At 39.0% G+C, this 22,273-nt stretch overlaps 1 protein-coding gene across 6 annotated transcripts in view; it reads left to right on the top strand.

Moving 5' to 3' along the window:
• Positions 1-22,273, top strand: part of FAM13C (family with sequence similarity 13 member C) — a 157,494-nt gene that overhangs the window by 8,439 nt on the left and 126,782 nt on the right. For 4 of the 6 annotated variants that reach the window (XM_059397449.1, XM_059397447.1, XM_059397446.1 and 1 more), the window contains exons 1-3: positions 6,683-6,851; positions 12,077-12,133; positions 15,837-16,032. In XM_059397449.1, coding sequence (XP_059253432.1) covers positions 6,790-6,851; positions 12,077-12,133; positions 15,837-16,032 — 315 coding nt within the window. In that variant the 5' untranslated portion in view covers positions 6,683-6,789. The other 2 variants (XM_059397451.1, XM_059397448.1) reach the window with 2 other exon arrangements.

Genomic DNA, 22,273 nt, shown 5'->3' with positions numbered 1-22,273 from the left:
GTAATGGTAAAAAGAAGGAGATACAAACTCAATTTCACTCTTCACTGAACAAACTTCCCCTGGAGTCATATGTCCAGCGTAGGGTGTACTTTCAGAGGACATTATCACAGTTTATCCAGTGCTACACAACCAAGAGAGATGTTGAAGGGATTCTAAGTCATGCCATAGGAGAATTTATTGAAGGAAGGGGAATATTTGACCAGGGGACCAGAAGATAGAGCAGATTAATTTTTAAAGTCATTCAGTCACAGGTAATAAGAAACAGGGGAGAACTCAAGTAGGATTTTTTTTTTCCCCAAGAATATAGAGGAGTCCAGTAAAGGACTTTGTGGGGTGTGAATTTCTTGCCCCTGAGGGTTTCAGGTAGTGTTTGGGATTGTCCTAGCACAACTATAGGTATTGAAAAACAATTAGACCAGATAACTTCTGAGACTCCTAAGAATCGCATCAATAAGAAGGATGTTATCTGAAAATTAACTCAAGGCAAGGTTTTAATGATGAAATGTGTCACCCCCGCCCCACATTTATGTTTTAACAAACCAAGTCACCCAGGCGCACTCAGATTTATGTTTTAATAGGGTGCTTTAGGTCATTAATTCCACTATAATGCTCCCATTCTTTTCTGTAGCAAACAATAGTCCCATTGCTCTTTTGGGCTGCACTGGGACTATACCTCAGAAATAAACAAACTTCTGGGCAGCCAGTACCATCAACCTTGTATAGTGGCATGAAATCTCTTTGCTATCCCTGTACGGCAAAGGAAGGAATGTCTAATACAGGAAAGCCTCATTACCTGAAGATAACTTGTCTTGGACAAGTTTCACTTACAATGAATTACTTAAAACAGAAACTAGGATTTCAAAGTAAATAGAAAAAGTAAGGGGGCAAATAGAGAATTATCTTTAAAGAAATGAAGTTAAATATTCACTCATTCTTTTCATTACACAAATATTTACTGGTAACGTCACCATTTTATATTCTTTGTCTATTTTCTATTCTTTGGTTGTTACTGACAAAAATTCACTTGTCACTAGTTATGAATGCAATTCAAGCCATTCCCTGACATCATTTCCAGGGACTTCTTGAGATCCTGAAATTTCACTTAGAATCAATTTCCCCTGTATCTGTGTTCTATTATCAGATGAATCAGAAGAAGATCTTTAGAGAACAGTGGACTTGCTATATGTGAACATTTATTAGGGAGAGATATTTGAATGGAGACAGCATCACAACCAGTTGGCCCCCAGTTTGTATTTTTGCTATCATAGCTTTGCTTGGTCAGGCATCTTTGAACCTTCAGGAACTCAGATGTTAATCAAGTGGATAATGAGGCCCTCTAATCACAGGCCAAGATGTTGGGGGGCGGTTAAGAGAAAGGATTAGGGGACAAGGAGTCAGGAGAGTATTCTTTCTGGAAAATTACCTTCTCAAACAAGAGTCCTCTCTTTCCACAGGGAAGTTTGGTCATTCCCAAGGGTCTTGACAGGAAACTACAAGTCACAGTGTCCAGGCCAGTAGAGCAGGCAACTCTGTTGACTTCCTGGCATTGTAAAGATGCTGGCTCCCTGCCACAGTGTCTAGCAGAAAGTGATTTCTCAGAATTGAATGTTTCTCCAGGGATGTGCGAGTATTTTAAATCAAAGGGTTGTAAAGTGAGCACAAAGCCATCCTGGATGGAGCTCTTTCCATTTTAAGAGCAACCCATCTACATTTAGTGAAGTTTTCATTTTTATTGTTCTTTTATAAAACCTATTAAACGCTGTGGCATTATGGAAAATAGAAAGAAAATACCATCTGTAAACCTACTACGAAGCACAGCAGTTTGTTCATCCTGTTCCAACAATCAAGTTTATATATTCTTAGTTCTTGTAATAAAAATGAAAATGATGATGAAAAGAGCATCTACTAGACTTTTTTGTTGTTTTCAGTCATACCATTCAATCTCCATTAGAACCCATGGGACAGGTCATGATTTTCTTCACTGTCTTCATATTATAGTCCATGAGGAAACCGAGGCATGGAGTGGTTGTCTGAGTTCCAACTACTACTAGGTGGTGGATCTTAAACACTGGCGACTCTAGAAATTTCCTTCTTGACCACTACGTTATTGCTTTATATTTTGTATATAGCAAGCCAGTACGTTAGAATTAAATTTTTCAATTATAATAAAGAGACTATTGTTATTAAATTTGAAATTCTGATATGGGTTTAAAGAACACTGCTAGAAAAAGTAAAACATTGAAACTTCTAACTTGTAAATGAACTAGCCATGTTCAAATCCTGCTTCTTCATTTCCCCTTGTTCCACTTAAAAAATAAGGTCATGCATATAATATATACATTGTATATTATATACATATACACATACATATATTCACATTTACTCTGAAATGATTTTGATGACAGGGGTGTTGTCCATCTTGTTCATAGCTATGGATAGTGGCAAATATGTAGTATCATTGGTTCATTCATTTATCTGTTCAATGAATAATTATACCAGTTAATCTGTTTTATGGCCTTTCCCTGATACACTTAGGAAATCTTTTCTCAAAATTCCTAGTTCAATGTGATGTTAATGGATAATATATTTAACAACAACAACAACAAAAAACCTGTTGGGTCTTCAATGAGTTTGAGAAATATTGGTTAAAAAGACGAAATTGCTTTTTTGCAAGCTGGTACAGCTACTTAGGGAAACAGTATGGAGTTTCCTCAAAATTTAAAAATAGTACTACCTTGGAGCACCTTGGTGGCTCAGTCGTTAAGCATCTGCCTTCAGCTCTGGTGATGATCCAGGGGTCCTGGGATGGAGCACCGCATCCAGCTCTCTGCTGGGTGGGAAGACTGTTTCTCCCCCTCTCACTCCCCCTGCTTGTGTTCCCTCTTTCACTGTGTCTCTCTCTGTCAAATAAATAAATATCTTAAAAAAAAAATAGTACTACCTTATGATGCAGTAGTTGCACTACTAGGTATCAATCCAAACGATACAAAAATACTAATTCACAGGAATACATACACCTTATGTTTATAGCAGAATTATCTACAATAGCCAAATTTGGGAAGAGCCCAAGTGTCCATCGACTGATGAATGGATAAAGATATGGCATATACATATACAATGGCATATTACTCAGCCATAACAAAGAATGAAATGTTGTAACTTGCAAAGATGTGGATGGAACTAGGGAGTATTATGCTAAGAGAAATAAGTCACTCAGAGAAAGTTAAATACCATACAATTTCGCTCATATGTGGAATTTAAGAAACAAAACAAACGAACAAAGGGGGAGAGAGAGAGAGAGAGAGAAACCAAGAATCAGACTCTCAACTATGGAAGACAATCTAATGGTTATCAGAGGGTACAAGCTGGGGGAGTGGGTGAAATAGGTGATGGGGATTAAGGAATGCACTTGTCCATGATGAGAACCAGGTGTTGTATGGAAGGGTTGAATCAGTATATTGTACACCTGAAACTAATATAACATTATGTAAATTATTGGAATTTAAATAAAAACTTAAAAAAACAGGCTAAAAAGTTATGAAAAAAAGAGAAACACTTTTTTTGCTGCCTAATGTGCATTATGAATTTACAATATATAGTTGGCCCTTGAACAATGTGAGGGTCAGGAACACAGACCTCCAGAGAGTTGAAAACCTACGTATAACTTTTTTCTCCCCGAATCTTTATAATAGCCTATTGTTTACTGGAAGCTTTCCTGATAACGTAGTCAACATGGATTTTGTATGTTATGTTTATTATATGCACCGTACAACAAAGTAAGCTAGAAAAAGGAATGTTATTAAGAAAATCATAAGGAAGAGAAAACACATTTACTGTACTATATTTATAAAAAACATATGTACATAAGTGGACCTACACAGTTCAAACCCATGTTGTTCAAGAAGTAAATGTTTAAGTTTCAAAATCTTAATTTTGACCCTGTAACTCTCTTTTTTCTTTTCTTGGACCATCTGGGAAACTGGAATTTCACTGAGGACACCTTAGGAAACACTGCTCTAGAACTCAATTTCTTCCAGGATGCCAATATTAGCTTTTCTGCTTCTCTTTTTGAACTCACCTTAAACTGCTGTTTGGTCATACACGATCTCCAGAATAACTAGATTGTGAATGATTATTCATCAGTTTTGCTCTATTCCAAGTTGGATACTACAAAATATTAAAATAAAGCAAAGCTCCAGATACTGTAAAAATAATTTTACATATGATTTAAGATGGAAACTAATATGTTAGAAGAGCTGGCTGAAAAGTAAAAATTAAAGTGGTTGATTTTCTTATGTAAGATGGTTTTTGGGGGGACATTTTTGTTTTTTAACCAAAATCAGCTATATCAACACATTTTTTCATTGCATGAGAGTACCATCTAAAATCAAAATCAAATTTGGGTCCATACTATTCATAAGTTGCTAAAAATTATTTCTTTTCTGTGGACATTATTGAATACCTGCAATTTTTTTTTTTTTTTTTTTTTTTTTTTTACAGAGTTGTTCTGTTATTTGCGAGGGACCCACATGATTTCACAGTGTCCAAGTCCTGTTTCAAATTCGAAAGCATAACATTTTCTCATTTCAAAGGGATCACTGGGAATACTTAAATGAGAAAAGTATGATCTTTCTTTGAATTAGAACATGAGGAATCAGCACCTTAGACAATGAGTAAAAGGAGTTTCTGAACATTGGCAACCTTCAAATCTTTAGAGCAGAGCCAAGAGTGGGGAGAATACACTTACCTTTACTGGTCTCTGTAAAATAGAAAGAATAGATCTCTGTTTGTGACAGCTAAATAATGAATACATTTACATAGTGAAAAGGCTGTGTTTAACACTCCTGAACCTTGCTCATATGAGGTAGTCGGTGGTTTAGGAACGTATATATACTGTATGGGATGAATATTTCTAAACTTATTGTAGTCCATAGAGTTCAGGTCTAAGACCATATTAGGTTTTTATTCAGTTACTTTTTCAAATATTTGGAGTGAGGAAAATAAAATTGCCAAGGACCTTAAATCTATCTTTCTTTGAAAACTGAATTTTGATTTTTCAAAGTATAACTTTGAAAGTTAAAAACATGACTTTCATACAACTATAGGCACACATCAAAAATCTATTAATTTATTAATGAGGGAACCTATAAGAGTGTGATGCATTGGGAACCAAAGCATCTGAATATTTCCAGGCATTTAGAAAAATGTTCATATAAGATTGTTAGGTTAGATACAAAATTGCTTAAATTTGCACAATGCAATAATACCATAAACATTGAAGTTATATTTTCCTCCAGACAAATTGGACAAAATGTACAACTTAACACCTAACTCCAGTGTCTGAGGTCTAACCAATAATGAACAACAATGTCAAATCTAAGTGTATTTTCCTAGGGAATTAAGCAGTCCTTGGGTGGACCTGTAAAACAGTGCCTCAGTGGGACACTGCAAGGTCGTGATTTCCCCCCTTATTATCAAGTTTTGGGTAATTTTTCTAATTATCCGAAAGTAAAATTTTGAGGTGTTTTGTTTTGTTTTGTTTTGTTATTGTAAATTAACTCATCTCCTGATATGGTTTGGACTAAAACACACCATCTCAGTTGCTTTTGAGAGTGTCGAATTTAAACAGGGGCCTGGGGAATGTCCTTAATTCCGGAATTAAAATCAGCATCTTTCACAGATAACTGTTCATTCCATATCAAGGTTAAGCTGGCAGGAGATAGGAACAATGGAAAGAGGGCAGGACAAATATTCCCAGGGGAATGAAGCAAGTGGGGGCCTGACAGCCTTCCCTTCCCCCAACAGGACTGCCTTTCTTTAAAGAGGATGGCTTTTGTGGATTCCATCTCCCATCCTTTGTGAGCCTGTTTGGGAACGCTGCCTAGGCGGGCTACTATGGGCGTAGCAACCCCCACCCCCTCACACGCCCCCCCGCCCCCAGTCCCCAGTCCTGCCAGGAATAAATCCTCCACTCGCCCCGCGTGGGCTCATTCACGGCCCTGTCGTCCGAGGCTGGGCGCTTCCTCTCCGAGGCTGAAATGACAGTGCAAACAGCGCGGGTGTGAGCGCGGGTGTGATGCAGTGAGCCCTCCTTCAAAGGTTCTTCTTTATCCAGGGCAATGAAAAGCAGGACACACACACACACACACACACACACACACACACACCCCCTTCTTTATCCAGGGCAATGAAAAGCAGGACACACACACACACACACACACACACACACACACACACAGCAATAACAGCAGCTGTGTCCTCCTCCCGGTTCTGGTTCCCTCCCGACGATGAATTTCTGCCAGCCTCCCATCCCTAGAGGGGGTAGCTGTGTAAAATTGGCAGGAGACGTCTGGAAGAAAGCAAGTCCCCCAGGGATTTCAGCACCTAGGCAGAAACGGCTGGGCTTTCCCATCGCCAACCCGGGGGTGGCTGGCACCGAGAAGCCTGGATTAAACGCCGCGCGGGGCTGGCGAGGTCGGGGTCGCCGTGACTCCCCAGGCGCTCCTTGCGGGGAGCCCGGGAGCCCGGGAGCCCGCGGCGGGCCCTGCCGCCGCGCCCCGCCCCGCCCCACTCTGTCCCCGCAGCCTCGCGGGCTGCCGGGCTTTGTGGTTCGCCCGTGCGGCTGGGCCCCAGCTGGGGGTGTCGTTACGAGCATGTGCAGACAGCAGCCCAAGGTAGAGCGAGCGTGCCGGGCGAGCCCTGAGACTTGCCTTGCAATGCCATGTTTGTGTGTATGCTCTAACTCCCGGAGAGCAATCAGGGAGACGGCTCCCCGGCCGGACTTGGCTGATGTTTTCTTGTTTCTGTTTCAGCCTTCAGGATAATTCCTTCAGCAGCACCGCTGTAACAGAGTAAGTGATTCTTGCCATTAAAATAACACTTGCATGCCTTTCTCTGGAAGCAACTATCGTGAAGGTATCTTCCACCGTCCCCAGCCGCTCTTCGTATTAGATGCATTGTCTCCCGTAATCTGGGGCTGTGAAGACCGTGAGAGGTGCTGACTGATGGGACCCAGAAATCTTTACAGGTTGAATTAGCCTTTTAGCAGCTGTGGGAGAGATATTATAACAAGCTAATTGCTTGCAGAAGCTCAGTGCTCTACGATTTGCATTCTTGGAGCTCAGATTTTTTTTTTTTTTTTTAAACAAAATCTGTTTGACATGTCAGAAAGGAAGCTTTGTTGTATTTTGCCAACATTGGTGTCAGTTTTCACGGAGCAGGCTGTATACATTTACAACAAATAGGAGATAGATGTGAAATGACTTGAGTCAAATTCCAGCATGTGATAAACAGGGTTAAACTTATTCTCATCCTCTCTTGTCTACAGATTTTTAAGACACAGTGAACTTTTCTTGGGTGCCCTTTGTCAGTTTTGTCTTCTGACCTCAAAGATCTGGCTTAGGAGAAATGCATCTTCTTGTCCTCTGGTTAAAGCTGCTGATTGGGGCAACTAATATCATTTGAACATGGGATGAAGGAGTATAATATTTTACTCAAGGCCAGCAGTCATAGTATTTTTTTATTAGACAGTTTATAGTTCATGGTTTTAATTCTTGTCATCCCTTCCTTAATATGTTTTCCTGATACAATATGATACATATATGTTATAAATTAATAGGTAGTATATCTTACTAATATTATATGTAATTTATATAAAATTTACATATATATTAAATACCTACACTTCATTTAGCAGTCTTTCTTTAGACTAACTCGTGATGTTTACTTCTGGGACCTCTTGGTAGAACTCACTCAGCAGCTTTTCAGGAAAAAGGGATATATAAACTTTTATACTGAACTGTGTTTAAAAAATGCTGCAAGTTTGATACAGAAAGCCCAGTAACTTAGGAAGTGTTTGCTAAAGTTTCCCAAAAAGCAAGTAAATGTGGGAATAGATAGGAGAGTGTCACGTCACAGTGACTCGGTGATGGAGGGGTGAGATTTTGCAGGGCTTCCCAGGCCCTCTTGTTTCCCACATCCTTTTGTTTTTGTGTTTGGATAAGCTGTCCTCTTAGTGCCAAGCTTTGGGCTCATTTAAGTGGAGTTACTTAAAAAAAAACAACCCGGGCTTGACTTTTAGAAGATGTCATATAAAATATATGACATGTGAAATACTCATGGAGACCCACATCTGTTAATGAGATTGCTGCAACTGTGGCTTTTCCAAAAGAGAGAGGGGGAGGGATGTGTGCCAAAATGTGCAGGCCAAAGATAGGCTGTGACTTCCTGATTCAGGTGCACAGGTGCTGCTCCCCTCCCCGGGCTGGGCTTATAAACACCCAGTGCTTTCCGTTCCTGATTCTTGGAACCCTGTGTGGCTGAATCCCCAGAGTCAGCCCTGGGCATAGCAGCTTCAAAATGGAGATACTCAGTCCCAGATTTCATATGGACAATTTTTTTGAAAAGGTTTTGCACTTAATTCTGGGGAAAGGCTGGTACCTTTCTTTGGACACTCCTCAAGGAGTTCTGATTGCATAAGATCCTGTTGTTGTTTTCAGAGAAGTGACAGTGATTTATTTTAAAAGACCCTGAGTGACAACTGGAATGCCATCTGGCTAATCTAAAAACCCAAGGAGCATATTTAAAACCTACCAAAAGCTTCGCAGGTGTAACACAACACAGAGTAGTGTCGTTGAAAACCTGTCATGGTCTAATAATACATTTTCTCTTCTCCTCTGTTACATGAAGTATTTTCCTTGGTTGTTTGGGCATTACCCCAAAGCCAATAGGACTGCTATCTCTGTCCCGACACACAGATGTAGCAGGTGCTCAGTAAATATTTGGGTGTGGTCTTAATGTACACGGAGGAAGCACTTGCCTGAAAACTTCCTCTCCTGCCTTTCCCCATCACCTCCTATTTCCTGCTACCCACATTCACTTATTTCCTTAGTGTCTGAAATTATACTTAGAGATGATTTCTTTGGGATTAAGGTTTCTGGTGGTGACCATTATTAAAATGGAAATTAAAAAATTTGTGCCCTGGGAGGCAGATTCAAGTTGTCATTAATGCTTTAACCTAAATTATGTTGTCAAGTAGTCTAGCCTGTTAGGGGTCAGTCTGGCCAATTGGGGGTCCTATTAGAGTCAAAGGGAAGGGGAATTGGGAGAGATTCAAGGATAGATTTTATTCTCTTCTCAGGTTTTCCCAGGCCTGGCATTGTCTGGGCAGCTCTGGACCAGTGCAGTTTCTTTTTCTACCCAAATTCTTCCAAGATCAGAGTGGCCTTGGCCTTCCCTTCTGCATGTCCCTTTCATCTGTTTTTCCATGGTCATTTCCTATGTTGTCCTGGCTACGCTGATATGTGAAATGAAGCCTGGCCAGCAGTGAATTTTGCCATGAATTAGTTATCATCGGAAGCAGTGGTTCTCAAAATCAACTGATTATCAATGTGAACTGGGGAAGGGGGTTGGGACTTGTGAAAGATCTAGTTTCTCAGGCTTTATCCCAAAGGGAGAACCTAGAATGGGGGATTGTGTTGGAGTTAGCTCAGTTCTGATCTGGGTTTTGTAAAAAACTTTAGGTCAGTGTTAAACTTCTTAGAATCATACTTGTTATGTTTGTGTGTGTTTGGGAGGCAACCTGGTTTACAAGTTCACGTTCCTGAGCCTCACCCCCAGGGACTAGCTGATCTAGTGAGGCTGAGGTACCTGTGGGGCCCACACTCATTGGTCTTTAAATTCCTGTACTGGGGCTACAATGCAGAAACAGGATGTCATGTGCATCCCACCAGTTGAGCACTTGGTCTGAGCTGGTTTTCTTGCCGGAATGGGAATGTCTGCATATGGTTTGCCACTGAGGAATCCAGCTTTACAACTGGGTCAACATTGCACAAGGGGCTCCTGTTTAAGGAATCGGTAGAAGAGTCACAAAGAACATGTTACTTCGATAAAACTTACTGGTCATCAGAGCAAATGTATAACCCGGCTCAACTAAAGGAGCGGGTATACATGCCCACATAAGCCTGTAGACAGATCTATTTCATTGCTGTATCTGTGACCTAGGAATTGTGTTTCCTTGAGCAGGAACTGAAGTCATTCAGTAGGCCTGAAAATATGATCAATTAATTAGGGTTTGGCCTCATCCTTAAGAAAGCATGTGCAATTTTGTATGTTCTGGTGCCGAGTTTCCATTTTTACCTAATTGTACTTTGAAAAAGAAAGGTTAATAAATAAAGTAAAGGGGAGAAAAAAAAGTTCTTGCCAAATTCCCAAACAATAGATATTGTTGAGCTCTAGGGTTGAACCTCTGATTGAACCCTAAATCTTTGGAAGCAAAAATCCTAGGTTTCTCTTCTTTGCTGATTTTTCTACTTAGCGAGGTTACTTTTATTGGGAAACATTTTCATTCACACTACAATGTCTAGATGATCTATTAAAGTGAATGACTCTAACAGAGGAGAACAAGGCAATACTTATGAATTCAATTGCTATTTTCATGAAATGGACAGAATGGTTTACTGACAGTCAAAAACATGAGAAAGCAAGAAAATTTAATTATTTTGTTAAAAAGAGTACTGTGTTAAGTTGACTGACTTTTTTTTTTTTTTTTTTTTTTAAGCTGGCAGGAGGAACAAGATATTTCAGCAGGCAGAGAGAGTTAGGATCTACATGGCATTTGTTTAATTCCTTAAAGTGCATAATTGAAAAGGGACAGTAAGGGAAGAAGACTGGAGCTTATATCAGTTTGTTCTATAGATAAATTATGTAATGTTGCAAGTAAGGAATATTTAGAAATTTTGAATGATTTCATGTAGTATGAACATTATTATGATATTCAGTTATATTTATATATGTAGATACGTACTTATTTTTGTCCACTCATTACATCGTCACTCTATCCGAGCAGGGTCCAGGTCTTTTTCAACTTTGTGCCTTTAGAAGTACTGGCTCCCAAATTGTTTGTAACTTACCTGAGACCAGGAATATACAGAAATAGGGAGTAAGCATTTAACTCTAAGGGAATCTGGCATTCCTGCAACATTTTTACCAAACTACCACAGCAGATTGGAAATAGAAAATGAACGGGTCCGTTCTGAGTCCCAAAGTGTCTGAAACGCACAGGTCTAATAGTTAACGAGTACCTGAAGGGTAGTACATGTAGTACATGTTCAGGGAATGCTTGTTAAAGTATTTCCAGTCTTGCTGAGGGGTCAGACTTCATGATTCTGTTCAATTATTTATTGAATGCCTGCTTTGGGGGTTGCACCGTGGGCACTGGGACAGTGTGTCTAGAAAAAGAGTCATTTCTTTTCATGGAATTAACAACTAATTGAAGAGATGTCAGAGGTACAGAGGGATTACATAGCCGTGTGAGGCAAGATAGAGTTGGTTACCAAAATCTCAGAATATAGAGTAAACATTTATGTATTAAGTTTTAAAGTAGGTATGTGGCCTGTGGGTGAACTTGGCTGGGAAATATCATGGAGCTTATGAGACTTCACTTGGGCCATGAAGGATGAGTAGGAGTTGAAGGTGGAAAAAGCATTCCAGGCTGGAGGAGAGTGGGAATGGCTGAGAACAAGAACAAAGGCTCTACACTCGAGTGAGAGAATGGTCCTACTTTAGAGGCCCCCAGGCAGTGTGGAACACTGCAGAGTTTTCAGTATAGAAGAGCCATGAATTTTTCACTGGGTTATTCCAGAACTTTTGTGATAAGGAATGGGATTGAAAAAGTCTGGAGGTCAATGGAATAAGCCAGTCTGAAGCAGGGGATATTTCAGGAGGCATGCGGTAGAGTCTCTTTTTTGAGCCAGGAAGAACTCACCAATCTTGGTGTTAGATGTCCCCTCAAGTGCTTTGAACAGCTGGGTCCTTGCCAAGATCTTGTTAGTTTAGGTGATGCTGAGAAGTGGATGAAACAAGAGTATTACTTCTGGTTCTGAGCTTTTAAGATGACATAACATGACCACATTGGTATCATTACCGTGTACACATGCTGGGAATTGGAGCTAGTTTGAGAGAGAGTGGTGAGGGTTGTTCTATTTTTTAGTTTACCGTGCTAATCTAATTCTAGACTCTTGTTGCTTCTGCTGCTGCAGACAGTTGGAACTGATGTGGTTTTGTTCCTTCTCTCCAGGTGTGACGAAGACACAGCCTCCCTACATGAAGACCAGACTGATTGCTCCAGTATCAGGTATGACCCACTATTGCTTGGTTCTTAATTAGGAAGGACAGAAACCATGTGTGTCTGGAGTATTTAGCCTTTTCTTTGAATCTAAGAATCAGCTGTTCTTGTGTATAAGTTCTTATAATAAAATATCAGTTCTTAAATTTTGTCATGTCAATTTTGGGGTAGTCCCCTTAGTACCCGAGGCAGTGCCTTTTATGTGGGGAATGCACAGTAAATGTCTACTGAATTCAAGATTGATTATCCCATCTCAGTGTTCCCATCATAGACCCTATGGAAGAGGTTATAGATTTATTTACCAAACACGTCACTGAGTGTTTAGAGTATGGTCTTGGTCATCAAGGGGTTCATGATATGGCAAAACCTTCATAGTTAACCATTTCTTCCACATTTGCTTTGTTCAGAGCATTTTCACATACATTTTATTATTTAATTTAAACAACTGAAAGGACGTCGATGTTTTTCTCCTCCTCCTGGAGGTGGGGAAACTGAGGCTCACAAGGATTATAGCTCATCCAAACTAACATAGCTACTGTGCAGCAGAATATGGGCTCAGGTCTCTCTGACTGTTAGGTCCATTGTTGGATAACAAACAATTGTTGAAGGCCTATTTTGTGTGCCAGAAACCAGTCCATGTAGACAATGATGCTGTAGTGCATTAAGTGCTCATTTACTAGAGGTAGACAGAGGATTCATTTAGAAGGACCAGATAGCCCAGAGAGGATTCTGGGATGGATTCCTGAAGAAAATTACAGTAGCACATGACTTTGTATGTGTGTGTGTGTGTGTGGGGGGGCGAGTGGAGGATATGAGGCTAAGAAAAAGATGATGCTTCCAAGCAGAAAGAATGGCTTGCTGGAAAGTCAACAGAAGGTAGAGAAAATAGAGTTGTAGGAATAGCAGGAAGTTCAGGATGGCAGGAAGCTTGAGAACATTTGGGAGCGAGGCCAAGAGTGATAAGAAGTAAAGCTCCAGAGATAAACAAAGACCTGATTTCAAAGGGTTGGTGTACCTCACTAAGGAGTCTGGAATTTATCCTGGAGGTATTGGGGAGACTAAAAAGAACCCTCAGTCTTTTCTTTGCAAATAACCACTTGACTAAAACCCCATTAAAGTAACAATAGCTCCCATTTATTGAGCTGTGGCCTTGAGCCTGCTCTGTATGGTGGGCGTTTCACAGGGCATGTATGATCTCTGCCAGGTAGAGAGAGCCATCTCATGACCGAGGGTCCGAGAGGTGATGTGCTGTGGCCCAGGCTATGCAACTAATATAGAGGGGGGATCTTTCAGACTCATCCCCAGTTATGATTGATTCCACTAAGTAGTGGCATAAATTATATAACTTGTACTTTCCTGCTTTGGAGATTTCTGAGAAACCAGTAACAGGTTAGAAGTGTATTTCTAAAGATGACTGTTTGTGTTTAGGTATTTGTACAATGAGAGAAAGATGTTCTTTGCTTCCCCAAACCAACCTTCTTTGCTTTTCAAGTCAAGGAGGTGAATTTGGGCACCTTGAAAATATATAAAAATGAAGTCCAGGTATTGTTTAAGGGATGAGTCTACCAAAAGAACCATTTTAGATTTGAAAAATGAGTTTTTCTTTCTTATGTTAATGTTCTAGAATCCTCCTTGAAGGAATATTTAGGTTTCCTGTAAAGGCAGATGTTCTCTCTTTTATTTCTCACCCAGGAGCATAGAGTACAGGGATGAACATTGTTTCCAGTGAGAGAAATGCATTTCACATGAACTAGTACAGTTCCAGCTTATGGTTTGATATTGGTTTCCAAATCCATTAGTGACTTAGAATTTTTAAAATTGTAATTGATCTTGGAGCGCCTGGGTGACTCGGTTGAGCGTTGGACTCTTAGTTTCACTCAGGTTGTGATCACAGGGTGACGATCTCAGGGTGGTGAGATCAACCCCTTGTCAGGCATCTGGCTCAGTGCGGAGTACACTCTCTCTCCCCCTCTACTCCTTCCCCAACTTCTCTCTTTCTCTCTCTAAAAATAAGTAAATAAGTAAGTAAATAAATAAATTATAATCACTTTTAAGGGAAAATATTAACCAGTGTCACTGGCACTGACTTTCTGTTTAATTTTTTTTCAGTTATTAATATTTCACTTGAAGAATTATTTCACTTGTTGGGTTCTCCTTTACCAGGCATTATAAAGTTTGTCCAGGGGCTTAAAATTAACTGTTTCATGTAGTTTTATTTCTACACGTTGCCCAGTTGCACCCTGGATCATGCTCCAGAATTCCTATCCTTGATGTTTGCTTTGATCTTTACCCAGAGGCTAACTGGAGTTCATCTTCCTGACATCAGTTTAGTGAATTTAATCTCTGTTTTATTTGTGAAAAAGCATCTTGAACAGTGGGCATACAAGTCCTTTCTTTGTTGGTCTTGTCCCTTGGCTTTGTGTGTCCTTGAGCTACAAGGAATTGCTTCCTATCTGACCTTACCAAAATCTTTTATGGATGCTCGGATTAGGGAATGGGGGAAAAACACCACTGAGGGGAAGTGGTCACCTTAGAGAATTATATGATCTAGTACCAAATGATTGCCAGTGGATAAAGAATGATAATATTAATTGTATAAAGAGGACACCCCATTTGGTTATATCCCTGGATTCTTAGCAAAATTAGAAAAGAAGTGCATCTAGATTTAAGAGGGACTAATGGCTTCAAATAAAAGTGTTATGTCACTACTTGAAGAAATTGAAACAGTAGGTTATATTGTATGAATTTGCTTGGTTAGTGAAAGTTAAAAGTGGTTGTGTGTGTGACACCACTAACTGTGTGAAGGTGACACCGGACCGTTTCGTCACCTCAGCAATTCCGCACCGATGGAACCTGGACAAGGATCTTTGAGTGCACACAGAAGGTGTTGTTCAGATGGTTTTGTTGGGTAAAACATGGCCCTTGTTTTATATTTTATCCAAGTATCATGTTTCCTATCAAAATAGACCCTGTTAAACTTCTAGAGGCTTTTGAAAATTGTAGGGAGAGGATTCTTAACATGCCAGCGAGGAGGAAGTATCATGCCTTAAATCAAGTCCATATATGTGGGAGAGACTGAAGACCTAGTTAGCACTCCAGGTCTCTGGGTGAATTAACTCTTCCCAGGAACTTCATTTATTCTCTGAGTTTTAGAGTTTTTTTTTCTTTTTTCCTTTTTTTTCTTGTCTTTTTTTCGAGAGAAGGGTGGGGAAGAGAGAGAATCCTAAGCAGGCTCCACACCATGCTTGCAGCTGTCCTGGAGCTTGATCTCCTGACCCTGAGATCATGACCTGAGCCACCCAAGTGCCCCTGAGTTCTAGGGTCTTAATCTGGAAAACTGGGCTGACAATCTCTAGCCCGAATCCCACATTTTTGTCAGAGAAAAAATACATACATTAAAGCACCTTAAGTGAAACATTATGAACAAATACGATATCATGCGCAAAGCGACAACTGCAAAAAAAAAAAAAAAAATGAAAGAAAGAAAAGAAAAAGGTATGTATCCACTTGTAAAGAGGAGAAGGTAAGGTGGAATGATCCAAACAGTGAAATTCACATTTCTTAGGTTCTTATTCCTGTGAAACTAAGTCTACCCTAAACATTTTGCTAGATACCATATAAATAGAGCAGCAGTGAGTGTTCCAGCCCTGCTTTCCTGCAGCAGTGTATTACTTTTTTGGGTGCTTTCTAAATTAGGTCTTTCCTGTTTTAGAGATGAAGACAATAAAGAAAACTACCCCGACGCCAGGGCTCTCCTAGAGGAGCCGGCGCCGCCGCCCCCGCAGCAGCATGTAGAGCAGCCCGTGCAGGTGGACGGCGTGCTGCGACCCAGCATGGGCAACTTCAAGTCCCGGAAGCCCAAGACCCTGCTCAAGGCGGAGAGCGGGAGGAGCCACGGAGAAAGCCAGGTAGCGGGCTCTACCTCCCCAGGCCTTTGCCAAGTGGGTGCTTCTCCCATGAGGGCACCGCTCTGGCAGGCAGTGTGAGGGCGTTCTTTTGCAGGAGGTGGTTAGCGACCTTGACCCAGTCTGTGCCCATACCTCCGGCCTGGGACGCAGGGATGGCACTCCCAGCGGAGGGTTCTCAGCAGGCTGGTAATCTAGCACCCCTTCAAAAGGATACCTTACATCCTGGGCTTTGACAGTGGTTCAGAGGCGCTGCTGCATTCTTGCAGCGGAGAGTGGAGGAGGATCTCCAGCATTCTTCGCTTAACCAGGTCATGCAGCTCTTGCCCCAAACTTGGAGATTTCTTTTTTGCAAATCAAAAATCCCAAATTTACCCAGAGCCACTCACCTTAGCTGCCCTTTAGTAGACTTGGTTAAATATTCTAGTGCGCACGTGCCTGTTTGTATGTGTGTAGTATCAGGTTCTTTGAGGTCAGTAAGTATTTAATTGAATGGATGAAGCATTTTTTTTTTTTTCCCATTCGATTTGGGTAGTACATTTACATTTTCTAATTTTTAAAAATTTTCTCAAGTTGTAGAGGGATGTAGCAAAGATGTGATTTTTTTAAATCTTAGAAAACTCCTTAAATAATTTATGATGCTTTAAAAAAAAAGATTAAATGAATAAAATCCACTTTTACCTTACTAGGAGGTTAATGAGATTATACTTGTAATACAGTTTTGGGGACATGGGTGTTTCATTAATATTAACTTTGCTTTTTTGTTAACATTTAAACCTTAAAAATAATGTGGGAGGTTCTACATGTAACAGATTAATTGTATAACTTTAAGTCCAGTCCTATATAGCAAATGGGCACCAGGTTAATCTTCCTGTTAGAACACCTTTGGCTGAACACCTTATTTGAACTTGTCATTTTATTTGTCTTGTGATTTTTAGCTCATTTCTTCCTCGGTATTAGGAACTCTTATTTAGTCAGTTAATTTTGCAATAAAATGAAAGTGCCCTTTGCATTCATAAAGCTGGATGGTAATTATTTTTAACTGAGTTGAGTTTCAGACAGAAGTGAATGCGAAATACTGTTTGAGTTATGATGAACTTGAGACACTGCCTATTACTGAATGCACCCCATGCTTAATCTGATTAGGAGTATGGTGTTGAGGAGGATACAGTTACCCAAAGTGCTACCCCCATAGTCTGATGCACTGATCTTGAATCTCCTGCTAAGGGTCTCCTCTGACACTTTGAGGATTGGGTGACCTGGCATGTCTCCCAGAGTGTTTTCTTTCTTGTCATCCTATAGCCTGGCTCTCAGAAATTACACAGTTGCCACTTCTAATAAGATGCTAATGGGGCATGTAATTCTAATCCATTGTTCACAAACACAGGGAGATTTCTGGGGAGAGATATGCTTGTATTATCTTTGCTTATAGTACAGCATTGGACTCCTGGCCTGCAGGTAAAATGTCTAGTTCTTTCCTAACATCTCTATCCACACAATGAGATCCCCTCCAAAGAGAACTTTGATAATAATATCTTAGATCTTCCATATAGGGGAGAAATATGAAACAGTTCATTCTTCCTATTTTCTTTGGGGAGAGAGAATTAACATTGGTTGAGTATTGAACAAGAACTGAATCTATAAATACTCTATAAATAATATTATTAATAAAATCAGCTAACATGTATTCAGGTGTTTACTATGTTCCAGACATGTACCATGTTTTAACACAATCCCATGAAATGGGTATTATATTTCTTTTTGAATGTAAAAATTAAGGATTAGAGGGATTATATAACCTCTTTAAACAGATTTGGAAGAACTTGAGTAGAAGGTCTTTTCCATTAAAGCATAGTGTTTCTAAGAAAAGGTACGCAGATCTTCCAACTAGAAGTCTAGTGATTTACCTAATCCCTTATACTAATTATACTTTAATTTTTATATAAAGCCCATGATTTCACTTTGGAGTTTTTTTTTTTTTTTTTTTTTCCCTTTGCTGGTTATATTGTGCTGCTAACCAGTAATTACCTATTTAGAAAAGATTACTTTGGGGAGAATTTTCTAAGTGTATTTTTTTTTCTGCCTTGAAGTTTTGTGATATTGACCGCTGAAGCTAGACAAAGTTTGGGTAAATGTTAGCTCCATAGGAGCAAATTTCTTAAGGTCAGTGATTTAGTCCTTCTTGTCTTTCTTTAGACCTCTATCATGTGGTAGTCACTCTGTATTGTGTGTTGAGTTATTCAAAACTGGTTAAGAGAGGTGTACAGATGACTGTATCATCTTTTTTTGGTGTGAAATGTAAGTGTGATCTTATTCGGTTGTTAAAAGTTACATTTAACAGAATATAATCATGACTCTCCTATAGATATGAAATAAAGGTGTATCAAAGATTTTGTTTAAATTATTAATTAACAAAGGAATCAGTAAGATAGTACAACCAGTTCAAAAGAAAATGCAAAGTATCACATATTTGTAGTCTGATGAGGAATGCAGAAATAAATTTGTAAATGGACACAAAATTGGCAAAACTTACAATATCCATGACGTGATAATCAGTTACTTTCTCGTGGACATGAGGAATTATTTGCATTGCCATCAGTATCTACAAGTTCACTTTTGTGTCTTCATCCATGTAAAAGTAGCCTAGTCATAAAAAAACAAAAGCAAAGATTATCCGGATGGACGAGTTAGCCCAGATACCCACTAAATTTTAAAGTTTTTATTTATAGTGTTTTTATTTATAGTTTTTCTTTACATTCTTATCTTACCTCTTGTGATCATAAGAATCTCAAGGAAAGATTATTCTTGATCACAAAATAAGGCTAGTCTCATTAGGTTTGGCCTACATAGGCATTGCAAGAGTGTCAATTTACTATATAGGCCTTGCAAAATGTAAAGTCATTTGCTATTGAATAATTACAATATTAACTTTTCTCTGGGAGTTTTCATGGGGGGATCTCAGATTGGACTTTCAATGTCTCTATTATTTGCAATCCCAAGGTCTGGAGCTAAGTTCAAGAAGCTCTCTCCACTATGTTTCAACTGCAGTACCTATGCATTTGAATATACTACTCTCTTCTTGAGATCCACAAAATAACATTAGGTTTCTAGCTTTCCAGCAAGTGACCATCTTTACCACCTGTAAGGTTGGGCCCTGTAAACCAGGTATCAGGTCAGTTATCCTAGGAGACCCCTGTAGGCATTGGCTATGTAAGTAAAGCCTTTGTTCCTTAAAGGTGGTCTGTTCTACATGATTCAATGAAAATCCTTCTCAGGATGGCATTCTAGGCAAGATTTTGGTTGCATAACAGATTTTTCAATTTTATTCTGGTAAAAAGGAAAACAGATTATTATTGAATATAGGAACTAACCCCATTGCAGCGAAAGGTCAGGATGCAGGGTGAGTTTCTGAACTCTGGGGTCAGTGAGACTCAGACATCACTTTTAAATGTTTCATCTCAGTTTACCTAAATGGAATGGTTTAAAAATATAGATTTATTATTATTACTATTCATAAATCGTGAGGCCAACTGATGAGAGGATGACCATTCTTTGAAAAGATTCCCACTCCTCATTCTCAAGAGGAAAGGGAGGATGCCATGCTGCGCAGGACCAAGGAGCACCAGGGTTAGTCAGAAAGTGGAAGGGACAGGTGAAAAGCAAGGCAGAAGCCTTTATGTGGTTTCTATGGGAAAGGCAAGGTGAGGCAGGGTAATATAGTCTTAGGATTGATGAGTTTGATTCATTTCAGTAAATTCTGAGGTATAGGGACTCTCTGGTACCTGGTTCAGATTATTAAGGCAGAGGAATATTGCCTCTGGAGTGTATGAGCCAGATGGAAGAGTTGGTTCCAAGTATGGACTCTGCATTGGTTAGTTTACATGTGAAAGGTTCACTCCTGTGCAAGTCATTTATGTTCTAAGAATTGGCTAGCCCTAGGAGAATGTACTTCCCAGTGAGTGGGGCTCTAGAGACCAGGGCATCAAAAATACAGAAAATAATAAAATATAGCTAATACAAGAATCTACTACATTGTGAGATGAAGTAGAGAAAGGACTGTCTCATAGATCCAGTAAACAGAACATTAAAATAACAATATTCTAAACAAAAAACTATAGTAAAATTTCCCTTATCAGTGCATTTAGTCTTATGCAGTTATTTTTTGTTCCTGTTGATCTCGGGTTAGCAGGAGCATAAAGCTGTCTTGATGAAAGTTTTATAAATCTTGACTCAGCCTATTGGAGTCATCAGATTCCTGTACCCAAGAGTCTGTCCTTGAAAATGTCAACTGTTTGAAGCATCTGGGACTGTTGAAAGTATTTTTAGTTGAAAACTCTGGCTTGAAGCTGGTAGTAGAACCTGCAGGCAAGCATCTAAGGAAAACAAACATGTATAGATGACAGAAACTGAAACGGGTTGTGATTAACTTACAGATCATTTTCAAATGTGAAAAGTCTGATGAGAGCTCATAATAAGAATAATGAAGAGATGTGACATGCAAATAATAAAATCATTGCCCCCAAATTAGACAGAATGTTTCAAAGGATAATGAGTAAATCTATTTTTAAAGAAATCAGGGAGTTTACTTCTGATTGTACAAAAATAGGTAAGTGTAATTTTTACAGAGGGAAAAACCTAGAGATATAATAATCTTGAAAGAACATGCCAAGAATGTAAAGAAAAATATTTGCTAAGTCTGGTGTATGTCCTAGACATCTGCATTTTTATTAATGCAGATTTTTATAATGCAATTTTTATTAAACTCCATAGGAAAGTCTGATACACACTTCTGATTGAAAAACTCTAGCTTGGATGATGCTAGATTCAAATGTGAACAAGTCCGCATTTTAAATGAGAACTATAATTATCCCTGATAATACTATAGTGTTGTTGGTTAATATCATTAGGCAAAATCCCATAAGGACTTGAACAAATACAGAAGTTGATAGAGCTATTTCATAAGAGTTTCAGTCACAGGATAAATGTAACATTAAGCAGATTTACCATGCACTGAGGTTCAGACAGTGGTTCTGTTTGTGAAGCTGGACTTATTTGGGGGTACTGAGGCATATACTTCAAATCCTACCCAACACTTGTCACCTTCAAGACACAGTTCTGACTGGTTTGCTCTGATCATCAGTCCCTAAAAGCACCTGTGAAGACCCTGTGGGCACAACCATTATGACTTAAAAATAACCTGTTTGACAGCTAGCTGAACAGAACCATAAATGTTTAGCTATTGCCATTCTGGGTTCTCTTATCAAAAAGTTTGTATTCAGCACCCCAGAGTAGATCCTCAATCTGATCCTAATCAGGTTGGAAATGGAGATATGGATAAGGGAGAAGATGGTAGTTCTTGAAAGTTTTGATCTTTCATACCTTTCCGATCAATCCCAAAGTCAGATTTAGAGATTTTGTTTTTGTAGCATCAGATTTAAATCTAACTCTGAGCAGCTTTCCTCCTGATCTTGCCATTTCTCTGAGGAGCCCTGGGTGAAAGTAGCAGAATCTGAGATTTAATTTTATACTCACTATATATGAGTGATTTAAAAGAAGAAGGGCAAGTCACTTATGTGTATTTGCTGATCCAATGAAAGTCCAAGAATTGAGAAGACCATGCAAGAATGTCCTCAAAGAATTTAAGATATTAAAAATAACGAGACTATTTTAAACCAAGATCAGTTGCAATTTTCTTTGCTGCTTATTTAGCCCTGCCTTCCTTAGATGGTGGGCTATATAAAAAAAAAAAAAAAAAAAAAAAAAGGCTTGGAAAAGAACCATTCAATGACTTGTCTTCTGAAAGGTCAGGTTTTATTGATGGTTTGATATGATTAATTTGGAGATAAAATAGGACTTATGTATTTGTGTTAAAGCAGAAATTCTTCATCAAAGTAGATTATTACTCTTTCTAGGGAGGAGAACTTATTGAAGGCAATAGATTATATTTGTTATAATATTTTGTGATATATTACATAAAATATGGAAGGTAGATGAAATAGGTAAAGATGGTTAAAAAATTTAGACTTACAGATAGAAAATAAATAAGTCCTAGGGATATAGTATACAGCATGGTTACTATGAATATTGCTAAGAGAGTAGTTCTTAAAAGTTTTTATCACAAGAAGAAAAATTATAACTATGTATGGTGATAGACATTAACGTGGCATTGTGGTGGTCATTTCACTATATATATATATATATATATATATATATATATATATATACATACTGACTTATTTTGTTG

This window comes from Mustela nigripes, chromosome 4, assembly GCF_022355385.1.
Source record: "Mustela nigripes isolate SB6536 chromosome 4, MUSNIG.SB6536, whole genome shotgun sequence".
Classification (NCBI taxonomy): domain Eukaryota; kingdom Metazoa; phylum Chordata; class Mammalia; order Carnivora; family Mustelidae; genus Mustela; species Mustela nigripes.
Note: the sequence above shows the minus strand (reverse complement) of the source record. Positions and strands in the feature narration are given on the sequence as shown.